General features: G+C 47.0%; 2 protein-coding genes across 2 annotated transcripts in view; both read right to left on the bottom strand.

Annotated features, from left to right (window-relative positions):
- Coa7 (Cytochrome c oxidase assembly factor 7) overlaps nucleotides 1-14,667 on the bottom strand; it is a 37,525-nt gene extending 22,858 nt beyond the window's left edge. Inside the window, exon 1 of the mRNA XM_050167368.3 lies at nucleotides 13,886-14,667. Coding sequence (XP_050023325.1) covers nucleotides 13,886-13,985 — 100 coding nt within the window. The 5' untranslated portion in view covers nucleotides 13,986-14,667. The remainder of the gene's footprint in view (nucleotides 1-13,885) is intronic.
- Nucleotides 14,668-15,395: 728 nt separating this feature from the next.
- The window catches only part of LOC126517595 (UV excision repair protein RAD23 homolog A-like), an 89,908-nt gene continuing 85,614 nt past the window's right edge, over nucleotides 15,396-19,689 (bottom strand). Inside the window, exon 9 of the mRNA XM_050167364.3 lies at nucleotides 15,396-16,185. Within this exon, the coding sequence (XP_050023321.1) occupies nucleotides 16,075-16,185 (111 nt within the window). The 3' untranslated portion in view covers nucleotides 15,396-16,074. The remainder of the gene's footprint in view (nucleotides 16,186-19,689) is intronic.

Below are 19,689 nucleotides of genomic sequence, written 5' to 3'. Positions count from 1 at the left end.
TGTGAAACCTGAGGATTTCACCGGGGAATATGCGTACATCTGGCAGGTAGTCGAGAAGAATAGCGTTTGCTTACCCATAGCCAGCGTGAAGACTGAAGGGCCGTTTGGTATATTGCTGACCGAAGCAGCAGCATCGCCAAATCTGTCGAAACTATATCCCTACTTATTTTCAAGTAACTCAGAAATGCTGCTGAAGATAAAGGTTCCTGAGTTTTGGCGACCACATGGTCCAAGTTCTCCCGCGTTCCAAGGCTCGAGAGATCGCGGAGGAAATAAATCACGGCAACGAAGCCAAAAAATATGCCTCGTGACAGAGACGCTCAGGGAGCACAGCACATAGCTAGTGAAATTAGTGAAAAAGGCGCTAGCGAGGAGGCATCGGGGTCAGTGAGAATACCGCAGCAAGGGCTAGCAGAGGAATTAGAGACTAATTTGGTACAACATATTCGGAAAGCTCTTTAGACCTACTGAAAGATGTTAAAAAAGGAATCGCGACGGAAGAAGACAGCAATTACGTCGCGAAGGTAGGAACAAGGACGATCACGAAGGACGTTCCTTGCGGAGACCGAGAAAACAGGTGCGTCCAGTTTAAACAGCCACAAAATGTTCAAGGAGGCGCTGAAAAACTCCCTCGTACCTCCGCACTTGCACGACCTTCCGGAATCGTCAAAAAAAAAAAGGGGGGGGGGGATGTCAGGGCGGTCACCTTTCCGGAATCGTCGAAAGGAGAGGAGAATGCCGGGGCGTTCCAGCAGGGCAGGAACGCGACGTTCGGAAACTTCAGAGGAGCATTAGGCGACCGCCTGGCATGGCAAAAATTGGTTCAACAGCGCTAGATCAAGTGAGCCAAGTATTCGACTCAGCAAAGAATAGAGAGTCCCCACACCGCAGCCCGTAAACAAGAGAACAGGCCATCACGCAGAACTTCAAAGGGCTTGTTGTGGCGGGTGAGTAAACGGAGGCGTCACCTAACAACCAGTCAGAACACGTCCCTGCAAGTAGGGGTGCGGTTGTAAGGTTCAACCGGGCTGAAATATACGTGTACGACCAGGGGCAGTCGGACTGTCACTGCAGTGGAATGCGCCACGAGAGTGACGGAAAAAGAAGGCTGGAAATTCTTCCCGCGTTTACGGCCTCCTTTTGAGGGACGAAAAAGCAAGCCGCGGGCACACAAAGTGGCAGGCAACGACGGACGGCAGCGTAAGTCTGGCGCCCTTTGTTACTTTCGGCGAGGCCCAAAGGCCTTCAGACAGCGATTCAATCGAGTGCGCACTAAGAGGTAATAATTGTCGAATTAGGCGCATCCATAGGTTTCTTGTTTGTAAATAGAGCGCAAAGCATTTTTTTTTATTTGTTAGTTATCACGAGCTTATTAGTTTTCATTTCAATGCGTTCTCAGTCTCTCAATAACCGTGGCTTTCTCGGAAGAAGAAGAAACATTATTAAAGAATAGTCCGGCAGTTCTTGCTGTGGTGGCCTCAGGTGACGGCTCGAAGTCCTTGGACTCGAGCGTCATCTTCGACTTGCCGGACGGCCCAGAGCTGGTCTGCCAGCTCTGAACTTCTGATAGCCGCCTCCCAGAGGCGGCGACGCCTACGGAGAAGGTCCACGGCGGCTCCCGCATCCGGGGCGGCGTCGGGAAGAAGCGAGCTCGAGCCTTCTCCTACTCTGGCAACGGCCGTGATTATGGACGCGTCGCGAACGGAGCTGGTTTGATTACCGTTGTTGCCGGCACACTCCCAGAGCATGTGTCGCAGCGTTGCTCTCTGTCCGCATGTTTTACACGCGCCTGTTGGATATAAACGCGGATAGCAGTGGTGTAAGATGGCGGGGCTAGGGTAGGTGTGTGTCTGGAGCAAGCGTAAAGTTACGGCCTCGTTCCTGTTTAATTTATCGTGCGGTGGCGGGAATGTGCGTCTTTCGAGTCTGTAATGTTGGGTGAGGTCTCTGAACACAAGAACGTTAGGCATTAGGCTGGTTGAAATACGCACTGAAGTCTGGTTTTCTCCGTTGTTAGTTTTCAGGAATCTCGAACGGACTGCAGGTACGATTCTGATAGGGTTTTAAGTGAAGAACGTATGAACTTGGCAGTTCTTGTGGTTAGTTGTGTGCTCTCTGTTGTGCCTTGGGCTTGGTGTAGTTTATTTCAAGGTGTCCCCTGGCAGGCCTTGGAACTATCGGCGAAACGAAGCAGAAGCATGAGGTCTACAGGTCTCTTCGAGGTGCTTCGATACTGCAACCCCTTCGAGACCTCCTGTGGCGGCGGACAGACTGTTATGATCGATCTGCCAAGTGATCCCCAAGTTTTCCAAAAAGCCATCGACTACCACATATGGTGGCGGGGGATGCCCCACCAGCGACATGCAGCTCAAGGTTGATGTTCTCGCCTCATCATTCATTCACTTCGCTTCAAGACAGCAAAGTCGCCCTCCCGACCGTCACGACGTGGTCACTTATCGATGCCATCGAGCACTACCGGGGCAAAACATTGACGGCAGGTGGCTGCCCCCTATTGTGACACAATGAAGACCGCTACACAACGCATCCGAGGAGAACGACGAACACCGGTGCACAACGTACCCGAGCAGCACGTGGGAGACCAGTGAGGGGCGATAGATGTGGTGAACGATTCGGTGTTTGTGATTGGCCAGTGGATTCATTTAACGACAGAAAGAGAGGTTATTTAAGGCCGTTCTGCCCCTGTGTTAATCAGGACCGCTCAAGACTCGGATAAGAGTCCCCATCATGTACCAATGAAGTGATTACAACCGCTCATTTTTTTTTCATCATTACGATGGCCGGCTTCGTCGTCGTTTCCTGATTCTTGCGGTGAAGACCCACCTCACCCGGTCGAGATCATTTCAATCCGTCTTCCAGACGGCTCGAAACGCGTTCCATTACATGGCCTCGAAGTTGTCTCGGTTCACCTTAGCTGTCTACGTAGACTGTCTCCGATGCTGGCCACAATTGGAACACAACCTTAGGCTGTGTTCAAACACTCGCCGTAGACGGCAAAGAAGACGGCTAAGCGGACAGCGGCCATCTTAAGCCTCGTTAAAATTCTTACGACGACGTCAAAGTAGACAGCTTCGCAAAGACAGCGTCGAAGTCAAAAACGATGCAGGCTACTTTCCTGTCCAAACACGATGGCGGCTTAGCAGCACGCTTGGAAAGCCGACAGGAAGGTTGTCTGACACGCTATCACACGTAGACACGTAGACACGCTATCCTACACCCTTAATATAAGCTACCTCGTGTTTTTCACAAGTTCGCAGGCGCCGAGACTTAAAATACGGAAATAATGTCTGCTTTTCTCAACTTTTTCTCGTGGCCGCGAGGTGGCGTCATGTCGCAGAAATGTCGCAGAAACTCCTGGTTTGGATTTTGTGGCGAATGGACGTGCTTTTCGGGGCTCCGTGGCGACGACGAAATCATAAGTTTTTGTGCATGCTTTGAGCTTGCTTCTGTTTTTATTTGCTGTTTTTTTGCATTTAACTGGTAATTGGGGGATTTTTCTTTTCTTTCCTTTCTTTTGTCTCGTATTTCGGGTGCGCGGGTGTGCTTCGTGTGCATTTGTTTTGCAGGATGATAAGAGCGCCCTTTCGTGCCACGTGTTCCAACACGTGCAGCCGGGTGGGACGTTGAGTGTTTGTGTTGTTGAGTGTTGAGTGTAGTCTTTAAATAGTAGCTTGGAAGTGGCAAGACAAATAGCTATTAGTGGTTTTACTGTGCGTGTTTGGTAGAAAAGTGAGAGCGTGGCCGCGTGGTTGAGCGCGTGCGAGAGCGTGTCATACCTTCGGTCTCCGCGGCATTGATTGTTTTTGAAACAGTGGTGAGAGTTGCTTTGCGGCATTTTGAGGATTTGGATCCTGTGCGTATCGGCTTCTTCTAAAAGGCACGTGCTCTGCATTGATATAGTATTATATTATTTGCAAAAAGCCGTGCAATACATGGCAATACAAGAAGAGCTTCTCAAACAGGTGCAAGAGCTCAAAAATGAGCTAAACAGGGAGCGTGAGGCACGGAAGGTAGTTGAAAAGAGACTTCAAGCAGCCCAGGAAAAGCTGAACAGGGCCGCCATTGTGACCGAAAATGTGCGTGACAATGAAACGCAGACCGCCGACTCGACAGGCGCGGGAGGGTCAGAGAAATACGTGGAACGCAGGCAGGGTGATGAAGGGTTAGCTGGAAAAAGCAGCACCTACCTTGAGGCCGCTACGTAGAAAAAGCAGGAGCCCAGGGGACAATGCCCCTTGTCGAGTCCGAATCACGCGGAAAATGACAAAGGGAAGCAGGGAGAGGTAGGAGAGAGTGAAAGGGTGATTATCGCTGGCGATTCAAACCTGGCTGGGTGCTCAAAAGCAATTGTGGAGAGGGTGAAAGGCGACAGAAGAGTGGCGGTAGGGACATTTCTAGGGCGCACACTGGGTTCTGTCATGGAGCGAGCAAAAGAAAAGCTCGCGGAAAATGCCCACGTGCGATACCTCGTCATAGTAGCAGGTGGGCTAAATGACGTCCTAAACAGGAAAGGGCCAGGACTAGCCCAGTGCTAGCCGAAGGGTGTGGACGACTTGCGTGAGCTATTCCCTCAGGTGCAGATCGTGGTGTGCACGGTACCAGAGGTGCCTGTGCATGAGAGTCACGTACAAAGAGCCGTAGTGGCTGCTAATGAGGCAATCTGGAAAATGAGCCAAGACAAAGGCTTCGAGGCTGTCGAGGTAAACAGGGAAGTGAGAAGTTGTGGTGGTTTTAAACGAGGCGGGATCCACTTCAATTACAGGCTAGCACGAGAAGTGGGCTGGCGACTTGGGGGTCGCGCTGTTGCTTTTTTAGGGGGCCCGCGGGCGCTCAGGAGGTCAGAGTAGATAGTAATGAAGAAGGTCCCCTAGGGGAACCTCAGAAGAGCATCGCCGTCGATAACAGCAAAAGGAGGAAAACAAGAAAAAGAGCTCGCCATGCAATAGGCTACATAAACATGCAGGGCGGCAGAAGAAAGGAAAAGTGGGCAGAGATTGAAGAGCAGTTACACTGAGAACAAATAGGGGTGTATGCGGTTACAGAAACGCACCTTAGAGACTCAGAAGAGCCGCCAGTTATTGAGAATTATGTTTGGGAAGAGTGCAACAGAACTAAGTCGGAAAGAAAGGGAGGGGGAGTCGGAACGCTCATCCATCAGGGAGCCAAATGGAAAAGAGTAAATTCACAATGTCAAGAGCATCTTTGGTCATCAGGTACAATGAGTGGGAAAGAAACTTGGCTGGGCGTTACGTATTTGTGGACCGGAAAAAATTGCGCAGAGAAGAATAAACAGTTAGTGGAATGCATAAGCGCTGATATTAAGGGTTTCGGGAGTGGTGCTGAAATTGTCCTATTATGTGACATGAAAGCCCACATACAGGATTTAGATGGCTATACCGACAATAACGGGAAGTCAATGCTGGACCTTTGTGAGCAACGTAACATCGTGATCGTCAATACAGGGCCTAAGTCTGAAGGACAGATCACGTGGGAAATGGGAAACCGGCAATCGACCATTGATTACTGATGACCGTTAATTGAGAAATGGTCATCGATGAGGAAGGGTTTAACAGCATAGGGAGTTACCATAAACGCATCATCTTGAAAATGGGATATGTAGTTGGGAAAGAGAGCAAGGAGAGCAAAATGGCCAGTCCAAATTTGAACGCTGAACAAATAGCAAATACAGTCACTAGAGTTGAGGAAGAACTTGGCAAATGGCCAAGTAAAGAGTGGGAATATGGTGAGCTTCTAAGTGTAATAACGACAGAAATACGGAAAGAGGAACAACGTGGTTCGTTGGAAAGGAAAAAAGAAACCGAAAAGCTGGTGGAACAAGGACATACGCGAAGCGATCGCCGAACGGCAGAAAGCATCCCGAGAGTACAGGCAGGCAAAGAAGGCGCAGTTGCCACAGGATGAAGTAACCAGTAAATGGGAAATATACCGGGAGAAAAAGTCTATGGTTCAAATACTGGTGCAAGCAAAATTAAAAGGTGAAAGTGAACGTTGGTTGTCAGAAATACGTGAGAAAAAGAAGGCCGCACCTAGAATATCTTGGAACCACATAAAATTATTAGGCTGGAAGTCAACAACAACACAACAACATATCCTAGACGAAGATGAAAACAGACTGGAAGGAGAAGCGGCAATAAATTACATCCCAAAAGCAACAGCCGAATCTTTCCAAGGCAATGACGGGGTTGTACTTGATGAAAAAAAGAGCATGAAAGACACCCAAGTGGAAAAGGACCTGGTGCTGACAAATTTAAACTGGAAGAAAGCGGAAGAGAAAATTCCTAAGCGCACAGCCACAGGACTAGACGAGGTTTCCGTTAGGCTGATAAATGAACTAGGACCGAAAAGTAAGGAAGCTCTGGTGAAAGCAGTGGAAAAAACTTTAAAAGATAGACGAATACCAGACAGTTGGCGACAAAGTAGAATGAATTTAATTTATAAAGGTAAGGGGGAGAAAGACAGAATTCACTTGTATAGACCGTTGACCATTACATCGGTAATATACAGGCTAGCAATGCAGGCAATCAAATTAAAGCTTCAAGCATGGGCAGAGAATAATGGCATTTTGGGAGAGCTTCAGAATGGCTTCAGAATAGGTAGGCGTTTGGATGATAACTTGTTTGTTCTTACTCAGTGTATTGAAATATCAAAAGCAGAAAGCAGACCGTTGTATGTGGCCTTTTTAGACATTACAGGAGCCTACGACAACGTAGACCGTAACATTTTGTGGGATATTCTGGAAGGGGAAAGCTTAGGTAACGATTGTCTACAGCTTTTGAGAGAGATTTATCTAGAAAATACCGTTTGCGTTGACTGGGAAGGGATGAGGAGCGAGGAGAAAGTTCATATCAACAAGGGACTGAGGCAGGGGTGCCTTTTATCCCCGCAGCTGTTTATGATGTACATGGTGAGGATGGAGAGGGCGCTAGAAGGAAGCAATATCGGGTTTAATCTCTCATACAAACAGGCGGGCACAGGAATAGAGCAGCAACTCCCAGGTTTATTTTATGCGGACGACATTGTGTTGCTAGCTAACAAGCAAAGTGATTTGCAACGTCTGGCTAATATCTGCGGACAGGAAGGCAACAATTTAGGTTTGAAATTTAGTGTTAGAAAATCAGGTGTTATGATATTCAATGAAAACAGTGAACAGACGGTGGAGATACAGGGTCAAGAAATATCTCGGGTAACAGAATATAAATACCTTGGTATATGGATAAACGAAGGCAATGGATATATGGAAACACAGGAAAAAACCATAACAGTAAAGGGAAAGAGAAATGCAGCCATAATGAAGCACAGAGGGCTATGGGGATACAATAGGTACGAGGTCCTCTGAGGTACGTGGAAAGGTGTAATGGTTCCAGGACTTACTTTTGGAAATGCGGTTGTTTGCTATAAATCAGGGGTACAATCAGCACTCGACGGGAACCAAAGATCAGTGGGTCCCCTCGCATTGGGCGCTCACGGGAAGACTACAAATGAAGCAGTGCAGGGTGACATGGGCTGGACTAGTTTTGAAGTGAGGGAAGCTCGCAGTAAAATTGAATATGAAGAACGGCTGAGGAATATGGAAGAAAGTGAATGGGTTGGGAGAGTGTTCAGGTATCTGTACAGGAAAAACATTGATTCACAGTGGAGGAAAAAAACTAGGAAGCTTACCAGCAAGTATGCGGCCTGTAGAGTGGACAACACAGCAACAAAGAACGTCAAGCGGAAAGTCAGAGAGGCTGAATTAATCTCATGGGTGGCGGCAATGGAAAAGAAACCTGCCATGAGTAACTACTTAAGAGGAAAAAACGAAATCAGGAAAGAAACCATTTATGATAACTCAAAGGGAAGCTCATTACTTTTCGAGGCGAGATCGGGATGCCTTAGAATACGCACCTATAAAGCGAGATATAAGAAGGAAGAAGAAGCATGTGCTTGCTGCGGTAAAGCTAGGGAAACTACGGAGCATGTTTTATTAGAATGTGAAGACGTCTACCCAGTGGTCGATTTAGGCACCACTGGCCTTCTTGAAGCCCTTGGGTTCAGAGGGAGCAGTGGTAAAGCAAACAGGTCCGCAATAGACATCAGTAAGAGGCGATTGGAGGATTGGTGGAAGAAAAGTAGGGAAACGACAAAAGACGGAGACGTACAAAAGCACAGTTCGCAATAGGGGATAAGAAAATTTGGGCGTGGTAGTTCGTAGTGTTTCTTTTCTTTTTCATTGTTTAACCTAGGTAGGATATTAGGCGGTATAGTAGCAAGAGCTTAGTGGCGCAAAGGGGACGCTCATAATATCCATCCATCCATCCATCCATCGTCAAGGAAACTGGAAGGAACAGCACGAGCACATCATAATTGAATTTCTCCGCTCTTTGTGCGCATGCGCGAGGAGCAGTGCTTGCGAGGGAGAAATGCGGGGACTTTCAGTCCTTGAGATTTCTCTTCGCCTAGGTACTACGGGGAAGAAAGTTGTTAGCTCCGTTTGTCCCTATCGAGTTGGCAGACAGAATGCGTGGCCGGCAAGGCAAAGAAGCCATGCCCGAGGTGAGTTTGTTGCTATTTTGTTGCGATGATAGCATATGAAATTTTTATAGTCACAGGGGGATACGTTTGCAAGTTAGGTGTCTTCTCGGATGACTTTAGTGGCAAAGCATTACACCGTGGCGATGCATTGTTCATTAGTTAGTGTCGTTGAGCAAGGTCAGCATACCGCACACTTCAGGAGATTCGCGGGAACGGAAACAGTTTATGAATTCGACTGCCGCGCCGATGCATTAGTTCTTAATGTAACGGAGCATACAACACACTTGGAGATTCGTGGGAATGGAACATTTTGTACTCTGTATGTGAAAGTACTAAAACTTGCGTCGCCATGCAATCTGAGCCGTAGATCGTTGTGAGAGCTGTACAGCCACACTGGCAAAACACTACGCCCTGCTGATGAATACGGAACAAATGTATGCTAAAGAACAATAGTCGTCATGCAATTTCATAGCAGTAGACCGTTGTGAAAGCTGTACAGCAACACTGATATTGACTACGTGGTGCAGATTCGTAGCGATTCTGAGGTGCTTGTGCGCAAGGGTAATTAATGAAGGAGCGCGTATTACTAATCCCGGCTGTTGCGATGTCTAGCTCATATACGGGGCGCTCTATAAAGCGAACCAAGGGCTTAGATCGCTACAACCGCGTGCGAAATAGCTCTGAAGGGCTGCCAGTACACTTGTTCGGCGTCTACGTGCTTGTACTGCGACAGGAGACATGACGGCAGGTGCGCACGTATATCACACCATATCCTCCGACAGTGGCCGCTTTCCACTCTTGGTATACTTCGCCGCAATAAACTGCGCATGTTTGATTGCGCGACACTGTTGCCTTACGGCAAAGCTGACTTTAGGCAAACGACATTCTGCAACGCTCGAGCCATCTTGTCCGTCACTGCGGATAAAAAGCGCATACATGTTCAAGCTATTTGAGCTGCATCATTTTATCGATGTTTACCCCTCTTTACTAAATGAAGAGGATGACGTACGCCTGTGTGGGTGATTTAAAATTGATAAAAAGCCTGGTAACCCATGTGCAGTCAGTCAAAAAACTATTTATGCAGGCGTCCACGCTCCTGTAAAAAAAAAAATGCAATTCAGTGATGACCCTCTGGAGATGGATCCGCACCTATGTAAGCACAGTCGGCTCATCAGTCACAAAGTAGGAGCCGAAGAGAACTTTCCATTACAAGGATGACTTGCCTTGTATGAAAACGTTGTTTTCACCTTTTGCTCTCCTGTTCGCCACATAAGCATTGCGTATTAAGACGAAGTCTCACTGTTTAGTGCACTGCGTTTGTCACTGGCTGACCACAAATTAATCGCTATCAATGTCGTATAATGAGCATTAAAAAGTGTTCTTCAGCTCCTACTTTGTGACTGATGAGCCGGCTGTGCTTACATAGGTGTGGATCCACCTCCAGAGGGTCGATCATCACTGAATTGCATTTTTTTTACAGGAGCGTGGACACCTGCATAAACAGTGTTTTTTGACTGACTGCACGTAGGTTACCAGGCCCGTATGAGCTAGAAATCGTAACAGCCGGGATTAGTAATACGAACTTCTTCATTAATTACCCTTGCGCACAAGCACCTCAGAATCGCTACGAATCTGCACCACGTAGCCAATATCAGTGTTACTGTACAGCTTTCACAAGGGTCTACTGTTATGAAAATGCATGACGACCATTTCTCTTCAGCATAAATTTGTTCCGTGTTCATCCGCAGGGCGTAGTGTTTTGCCAGTGAGGCTGTTACAGTTCTCACAACGATCCACGGCTCAGATTGCATGGCGACGCAAGTTTTAGTACTTTCACATACAGAGTACAAAAATGTTCCATTCCCACGAATCTCCAAGTGTGTTGTATGCTCAGTTACATTAAGAACTAATGCATGGGCACGACGTAATGCTTTGCCATTAAAGTCATCCGAGAAAACGCCTCACGTCCAAACGTTCCCCCTGCGACTATCAAAGTTTAATTAGCTACCGCCGCAAAAAAAAAAAAAAAAAAAAAAAAAAGCAACAAACTCGCATCGGCACGGCAGTCGAATTCATGAACTGTTTCCGTTCCCGCGAATCTCCTGAAGTGTGCGGTATGCTGACCTTGCTCAACGACACTAATGAACAATGCATCGGCACGGTGTAATGCTTTGCCACTAAAGTCATCCGAGAAGACACCTAACTTGCAAACGTATCCCCCTGCGACTATAAAAATATAATATCCTACCGTCGCAACAAAATAGCAACAAACACACCTTGGACACGGCTTCTTCGCCTTGCCGGCCACGCGTTCTCTCGATTGTGCTGCCAGCTAGGCTAGGGATGAACGGAGCTAACAACTTTCTTCCCCGTAGTACCTAGGCGAAGAGAAATTTTAAGCACCAAAGGTCCCCACATTTCTCTCTCGCAACCATTGCTTCTCGCGCATGCGTAGAAAGAGCGGAGAAATCTAATTATGATGTGCTCGTAGGGAACGAGGCATTAAATTACATCCGAAAAATAACAGCCGAATCTTTCCAAGGCAATGACGAGGTTATATTTGAAGAAAAAAAAAGAGCATGAAAGAGAACCAGATGGAAAAGGAGCTGGTGCTGACAAATTTCAACTGGAGAAAAGCCGAAAAAGAATTCCTCAGCGTACAGCCACAGAACTAGACGACGTTACCTAGGCTGATTAACGAACTAGGACTAAAAAGTAAAGAACCTTTGGTGAAAGCAGTGGAAAAAACTTTAAAAGATAAAACACCATGCAGACAGTTGGCGACAAAGTAGAATGAATTTAATTTATTACGGTAAGAGGGACAAAGATAGAATTCACTGGTATAAAAAAGAATATGGTTTTACATGTCAAAAATACTTTCTGATTATGAGGCACGCCGTAGTGGAGGACTCCGGAAATTTTGACTTAAACGTGCACCTAAATTTAAGTACACGGGTGTTTCCGCCTCCATTGAAATGCGGCCGCCGTGGCCGGGATTCGATCCCGCGACCTCGTGCTCAGCAGCCCAACACCATAGCCACTGAGCAAGCATGGCGGGTGAATTCACTCGTATAGACCATTGACTAGTACATCGGTAATACACAGCTTAGCAATGCAGGCAATCAAAACTGCAAGCAAGGGCAGAGAATAATGACATCTTGGAAGATCTGCCGAATGGCATCAGAATAGGTAGGCGTTTGGATGATAACTTATTTATTCTTACTCAGTGTATTGGAATATGAAGAGTAGAAAGCGGACCGTTATATGTGACCTGTTTAGACATTACAGGAGCATATGACAACGTAGACCACAAAATTTTGTGCGATATTCTGGAAGGGGAAGGCTTAGGCGAAGAGTGTCTACAGCTTTTGAGGGAGATTTATCTAGAAAATACCGTTTGCGTTGGATCGGAAGGGATGAGGAGCGAGGGGAAAGTTGATATCAACAAGGGACTGAGGCAAGGGTGCCCTTTATCCCCACTGCTGTTTATGATGTAGATGGTGAGGATGGAGAAGGCGCGAGAAGGAAGGAATATTGGGTTTAAACTCTCATACCAACAGGCGGGTACATTAGTAGAGCAGCAACTTCCAGGTTTATTTGATGCGGACCACATTGTGCTGCTAGCTAAGAAGCAAAGTGACTTGCAATGTCTGGCTAATATCTGTGGACAAGAAAGCGAGAATTTAGGTTTGAAATATAGAGTTACAAAATCAGGTGTTATGATATTCATTGAAAACAGTGAACAGAGAGTGGCAATACAGGGCCAGTAAATACCTCGGGTAAAAGCATATAAATATATTGGTATATAGATAAATGTAGGCAACAGATATATAGAAGCACAGGAAAAAATGACAGTAAAAGGGAAGCGAAATGCAGCCATAGCAAAGAGCGCTATGTGGATACAATAGGTACGAGGTGCTCCGGGGTATGTGGAAAGGTGTAATGGTTCCAGGACTTACTGTTGGAAATGCGGTTGTTTGCTTTAAATCACGGGCCCAATCAGGACTCGATGGCAACCTAAGGTCAGTGGGACGCCTCGCATTGGGCGCTCATGGGAAGACTACAAATGAAGCTGTGCAGGGTGATATGGGCTGGACTAGTTTTGAAGTGAGGGAAGCTCGCACTAAAATTGAGTATGAAGAACGACTGAGCAATATGGAAGAAAGTAAATGGGCTGGGAGAGTGCCGAGGTACCGGTATAGTAAAAACATTTATTCACAGTGGAGGAAAAGAACTAGGAAGCTTACCAGCAAGTATGCGGCCTGTATGGTGGGCAACACAGCAACAAAGAACGTCAAGCGGAAAGTCAGAGAGGCTGAAATAATCTCATAGGTGGCCGCAATGGAAAAGAAACCTGCCATGAGTAACTACTTAAGAGGAAAAAACGAAATCAGGAAAGACACAATTTATGATAACTCAAAGGGAAGCTCATTACTTTTCGAAGCGGGATCGGGATGCCTTAGAACACGCACCTATAACGCGAGATATAAGAAGGAAGAAGAAGCATGAGCTTGCTGCAGTAAAGCTAGGGAAACGATGGAACATGTTTTATTAGAATGTGAAGACGTCTGCCTGGCGGTCGATTTAGGCACCACTGGCCTTCTTGAAACCCTTGGATTCAGCGAGAGCAGTGGAAAAGTAAACATGTGCGCAGTAGAGATTGGTAAGAGGCGATTGGAAGATTGGTGGAAGTAGGGAAACGACAAAAAACGGAGACTTACAAAAGCAAAGTTCACAATAGGGGATCAAAATATTTGGTTGTGGGGGTTCATTGTTCTTTTTTTTTTCTTTAACCTAGGTAGGACATTAGGCAGTATAATAGCAAAGGCTTGGTGGCGCAACCCACCGTCCCGTTCCAAAGGGGACGCTCATAACATCCATCTATCCGACCTTCGCTAAACGGGTACTTTTTGCAGCTGCCGGCAGGCGGCGCCACGAGTTTATGCCTGCGCCGTCGCGGGAAGCTTTTTGCACCTCCGCAAACGAAAGCAACTTTGTACTTCTTTTCAAAACAGGCAAGTGTTACAGCAAACGACGTAGACTCCAAAATGCGATCTTTGTGCAAAAATTAAGGAAGAGTGTAGCGGTAAACGCAAAATATTTTTTTTTTCAGGCACTAGCGAAATATGCACGTCCCGGCATGTGAGCGATTGCGTTCACGATGGCATTACCTAAATTCGTGGTAACACGCACGCCCAACAATGTGCCTATGTGGAGTCTGCGTGCCTGACCGGAATTCTGTTACCACCACGTTTTGCGATACACACTCCAGGCAAATTTCAGCGACTTCACGTCCTTCGAAGGAACCAAGCAACGGACACCGGCATTCACTCACCGTCCGGCTTCTTCTCCTTGAAGCACTCGAAACGATACTCAATGCCCAAGTTTTCCAGAAATTCTTTAACATCTTCTTCCTTTTGGAAATCGTAAGGCATTTAACTGTCGCTCTCAAACAACCGACGCTAGAAGAACTAGAACTGTTCACGGAGGTAGTGCGGTCTGCTAAATAAAACGTTTTTCTTTTCTCTTTTGCAGCACGCCGAAAGATGAACGGAACTGGAAGTTTAGGAACCTTTACCATGTAGAGAGATGATGCCACAACACAGACGCCACGTTACGTGCAAACACAGAAGTAGAGAGCATGGAAAACTTCCAGAGTAGAAGCGACAGCGTAGACGCAATTAATATAGTGAAAGAACGCGTTTAGCTTCCATTTAGTGCTACATTTCAATATGTATTTTGTAGATGTCCAACTCAACCGTATCCAACGCGAAATGAGGTTTGTAGCACGCAGATGCGCGCGGTTCATGCTGCTCACGTGCGTCGGCTTCGTCATCGCTCTAGGAAGTCGAGTCAAGGTGAACGGCTTGGTCGTTTTTTTATTGTTTACGCGTAGCTGCTCGAAACCAAGTCGCAAGCGCTGCCCGATTCGTGCATATATACGCTGCGCGCGGTAATCCGCGGAGCTCGACGACGCACTTTCTCTGCATCGCTTGAGCAGCTAGTTGAAGCGCAGTACTTATTTAGATCGGAAAAAACTGGCTCGCCTGCCTTCAGTCTCTCACAAAAGCCTCCGTGGGAAGCGTCCGAAAGCAGACGATCAGCTGACTTCGCAGAGATGCTGGCGTTGCCGCGAGCTCTCCTAGGACGATCGCGCCACTGCAGCGGCTGCCTTCGCGCCAGCACCTCCGCACCGGGATCGCACGACGTCGAGACCGACACATCCAAGAGCCAAGAGCGCTTCGGCAAGCACGAAGCGAGCGAGGTCGCCTTCTGCCCGACTCGCCTCGAAGACATCACGCACAATTACACGAGTGCCAGCGATGACGCAGCGGCCGCCTCCGTACCCGCCGAGCACATCGGGGAGAACACGGACGCCTACAGCTGTGGTAGCAACGTGAACCTCTACGCACACATGCAGAGCAACGTGCCTGAGCCTTTCGAAGCAGAGGGCACGTCGCCGACCAGTCTCAACATGCCCGGCGGTGGCGAACAGTCGACGTCGTACATGTATCTCGCGGGAAGGCGCAGCTCCGCCAAGTAGGCCTGTTCGTCTGCTACACCGCTGTCAGCACAGGCGTACGAAGTTGTGTGTAGTGCATGCAATATAGCGGTTTCTCTGCGCTACTTTCCACTTACGCAGTCGACGCGCTTTGCAGATTTGGCATATGACGCATGCAATATGCGATGTCGCCCGCGCATGTTAGCGCGTTGGCATTACGAGTCCAGTTGTGAATGCGCTGCAGCGATTGTTTTGGCATGCATCTGCAGACGCGTACTCACCTCAATATAGAGTATATTGTCTACGACTTGTGGGTGTGATATATTCATAGTAATAAAACGCGTTGTCGTTGCGAATGAGTCATTTATTTTCAACACGCTATAAACCGCGTACAGGAACAGCAAGCATTCGGCAAACCCGCAGTGCAATTCGCCCAGACCGCAAAACACTGCGCGAATACCACCGCATATTGCCAGTATTTTTTTTTTATCTCTCTCTCAATTACAACCATTCTTGCACTTCATTTAATGCAAACTTATCCTGTACAGAAAAAAAAATATGTATCAACACAAACACACGCCCTTACTCCCAAAGAAAAAAAAAAAGCAAAACAAAAGGAAACCGACCGTCGAAGCAGCAGCTGCTCGTGGACCGCCCGGAAACAGCGACCGATGACGTCACGCGAAGCGCCGGTGACGTCAAAACAGGTAGGCCGTCGCCTTCGGTCACGTGGGTGGTTGTAAGATTTCTGCTCGTTACCTTTTCTTTTTTTAAATTTTATTGTCCCCTTACGCTCTCATCCTTTAAATACCCCCCGTTAAAAAGTGAAACACGAAAAGGCGCAAAGAAGCTGTCTCGAACGCACGAACACCCGAGTTGTCACTTTGTTTTCCTCATTTGATTTGTTTTCATATTTTTATGTCAGGCGAGCAGAAAACCGAGGATGGGGTCGAGTGGGGGACCCGCGGCTTCGAACGGAGGTCTGTGGTATAGGAGGGCTTAAGGCACGGCGTCGAGAGGCGTCAGTCGTCGTAGTTTTGCGAGAGCAGGAAGTTGGCAGCCAGGTTCTCATTTTTATCGCAGGCGAAGTAGGCTTGCACGACCAGGTACTCTGGAAAGCCCAACGCCTTCAGCTGCGAGAACAAGTCGACACTCATCAGTGGTTGCAAAGGCAGAGCATGCACAGCGTGATAAAAAAAGCCGCACAGCAGTGTTCCACACTTACTGGAGCAAATAACAAGGCTAGTTGGAGCAACTTCGTGATAACTCCACCGAGTGCCAACGAAAAGACACACACGCAGAAGTAGTAGTGCATACATTGTGCACTCGTACACATATGTATGTGTTCCTTCGTCTAAACTATACATTCATTTTAACGGTGCGAAAAGCAGACACCACGCAGAGAGCACGACATATGCAAGTGCCTTCATCTGTGTCTTTTCATAATACTTGATGCAGTTTCCATGATGGCGTACGCCCATTGTATGGAGTACTCTGTCCAAGCCCGAGAGCTCTCGCACAGCAGGGTGGCATATTTTCGACTGATCCACTTTCTGGTTGCCTGCCATGTCAACCATAACCCTTCAAAGGAGTGCACATTCAAACTACATAAAATAATGTTGATGGGAGGCATGCCTATTGCTTCCATTAGATCCACTTTCACAGGCTTGGCCAGTCGGCATCAACCTAAAAGCCCTATTAGCGTTTGATAGGGCTTTCTACTTTCTACTCTGGCATAGTGGATCATGTACCAGTTCTATAACAAAGCTTAATTGTGAACAAAAGAGCCTACATGAGAAACAAAGTGAGAAGCAGGGCCACCTTTGCTAATTAAAGAAATATAATTCTGCGCTTTTACGTGCCAAAACCACGCTACGTTTATGAAGCACGTCACAGTGGCGGGATTATTATTTACAACTGTGCATTGAGTGCATGTTAAAGAACCCCAGGTGGTAAAATTAAGCAGGGACAAAAATTAGTTTAATAGCGGCAGTATTCCCAGAACGCCAAACATACCTCAATTGGTCATAAACACTACACACATGCCAAATGCCAGTACAGTATGCCTCCGTTAATTCAATTTCGACCAAAAGTCCAGGTCGGCGCCCATGCATTTCTATGGGTCCAAAATTTTGTTATTTTGATACTGAAATTAGCCTTTGCTGGATAATTTAGGTGGCTGGTGTTCACCCACATACCTGATCTCAATAGTGACTGCAGTTGTCAACTGTTTTGGCAGTGCTTAGGGCACAGTGAATGCGGTGAACGTGCGTCATCTCTCATTGAAAAACGCTCATTTTTGGCCTGCCCCAGGAAGACTTTGAAGCGTAAATGGGGGCTCACAATGAATTATTACAGTATTATTACCTGATTCTAATGTGCCTTCTTTCCAAGAAAATTCGATAATTCCTTGGTCAGTGTAATCTGATAGGAAGCCAAAACAACATTCCCAGCTTTCAATTGTCAGAGATAGCCTAGCCACCGTCATAGCCATTGCCTTCACAAAATGGCGACCATGGATGGTGGCGGAACAAGTTTTTTCACCTTGCAAGATGACGTACTGCTTTCATCTGATTACAAAAGCACAATCACACAATAACTTACTTTACATGGTAAGCTAGTGGCAACAAGTTACATCACATGTTTTGACCATTCTGGACAACTGCATGCATTGCAGGACGAACTAGCCAAGTGGTTAGTCTAGGAGTGGGCCACAATCCCGTTTCCAATTGTTCCAGAGTTGTTTGACAAATGCAGGCACAATGCGGTAGACCGCACGAAGGACAGGATGTTGTGGTTCTTAATGGACAGCAATAAAATGCTGCACAAGAGCGATGACAATGTACATAAGGTGAACAAATTTTCTCAGTGAAGGTAAAGTTAGCTGGTTTCTTCTTTTTCCTACTGCCAAAATCGGAAGCATGCTAAGTTTTTCTTGCTAAAATATAGGGTGCGTGTTTGATTTCTACTTTGTTTAGGATAAAACATGCTGGCGGGCTAGTTGGTAGAATGATGGAATGTGTCAACGCGAGACAGCGCTGCATCTGTGTGTGCTTCTTTCTACATCCTCGTTCAGTCACACTTACACATTCTATCATTTGTTAAGGGGCTCTAATGTCATTTCTACGTTGGCTTTCAATTGTGAACCCATCAAAGGTAGGTGCGTATTTGATTTGGGGAGGTTTTAGAACTATGGCGAATACTGCCAATGAATCAGTCGTGTGTTTCAGCGTTACTTTTTCAGCCTCTCATTCAATTTGACCTGCCGGAATATTCAACCTATTCTGCTGGTCCCGTCATGGTCAAATTAACAGAAGTCGACTTTATTGGAGTGTGCTCAGTTACACTATAAAACACAATAGGTGCAATTTTACAGCAAAGCTGTTAGCCTCTATTTGGTTGGCATTTTTTGTGTTTGCATCTGTTAGCACAAATGTGGGTGGATTCCAGCGGCATTGCGGGCTAGGAGCAGTGGCTCAAGGCAGAGGCTTCAAGCATTCAGCAATGCGAAGTGAACAGTGCACACATTCTTTGGAATCGCGTCTACAATATACAGAACAATAAATTTTCTATGAAGTTTCATTGAAGAAGAAAATGTGCACCCAAGCCACATAACTGATGCTAAGGCACTCCTAATAACAATGCAAAGCACGTAGTGCTACCCACATATGTTTCCCACCAAAAATTACTGTTGTGCAAGCTGCCGCGCCAACGGCAGCTTGATGGGAGCGACGTCACTAGCCTTTCCTATAGAAAAGAACCAGCCCATCAACTGATTTCAATGTTGTTGCAGCACCCCTATGGGCAGTGGCGTGCTGCCAAAATTTCCATCCCCTTTCGCAGGGCCGGGATGGCAAGTCAAGTTGTTTAAAATCGCGAATTTATTTCACAGGGAGCCTCAAGCTGTTTGCTGGCACTTTTTGAAAACCATGACATGTCTATGTGAATGCAGAGAAACATGTAAAAAAAAGAAAAGTATCTGAAAGGTGTTGCTAATAATACTTCACGAGTCAATGACACTGAAGAGCAACAACTGCAAATTTGAAAGTCTTTTACAGCATCTGTCATGCTCATGACACGACGAGAAATGGACACTGGTACCGCAGTGGCACTATTATTACAGTCAACGACTGAATTTTCGGACGCCCAAATTTTCGGACATGCCTGATATTTCGGACGTCTTCGCGGCACCGCCACGAGCCCCATAGAATCAATGTATAATGACATCTGAAGTTTCGGACGCTCGAACCCCCCGCCGTCCAATTTTCCGAACTTTTTGACGGACGGAAGGAATTTTTGGCTCCTCGCGTAGCGCCCTTGAGAAGGAAATCCACTTGCAGCCGAAGCATATCACCGCTTTGAAGCACAACTAGCCGAATCTAGTCGTCACACACCGATTTGACCTGGCCAGGCTGGCTATGTTCATCGCCGCACTTCCGCCTCCGGCGGAGTTTCCGGAGCGGCGCCATTTTGTTTGTTTGTTTGCGCAGGCCACGTTTTGGCTAGCGTGGTATGTGGTTGTCTGTTGTGTCAAGTGTGCTCTGCGACGCTAGGCCTAGGTGCTTCGACGCTCGTGAGCGAACTCCACTGTTCGCAACTTGAGGATTTCGCTTGCCTTCGATGGCGCCCACTCCGTC

Source organism: Dermacentor andersoni, chromosome 11, assembly GCF_023375885.2.
Source record: "Dermacentor andersoni chromosome 11, qqDerAnde1_hic_scaffold, whole genome shotgun sequence".
In the NCBI taxonomy this organism is placed as follows: Eukaryota; Metazoa; Arthropoda; class Arachnida; order Ixodida; family Ixodidae; genus Dermacentor; species Dermacentor andersoni.
The sequence above is the reverse complement of the archived record's forward strand: the minus strand, read 5'-3'. Positions and strand labels throughout refer to the sequence as shown.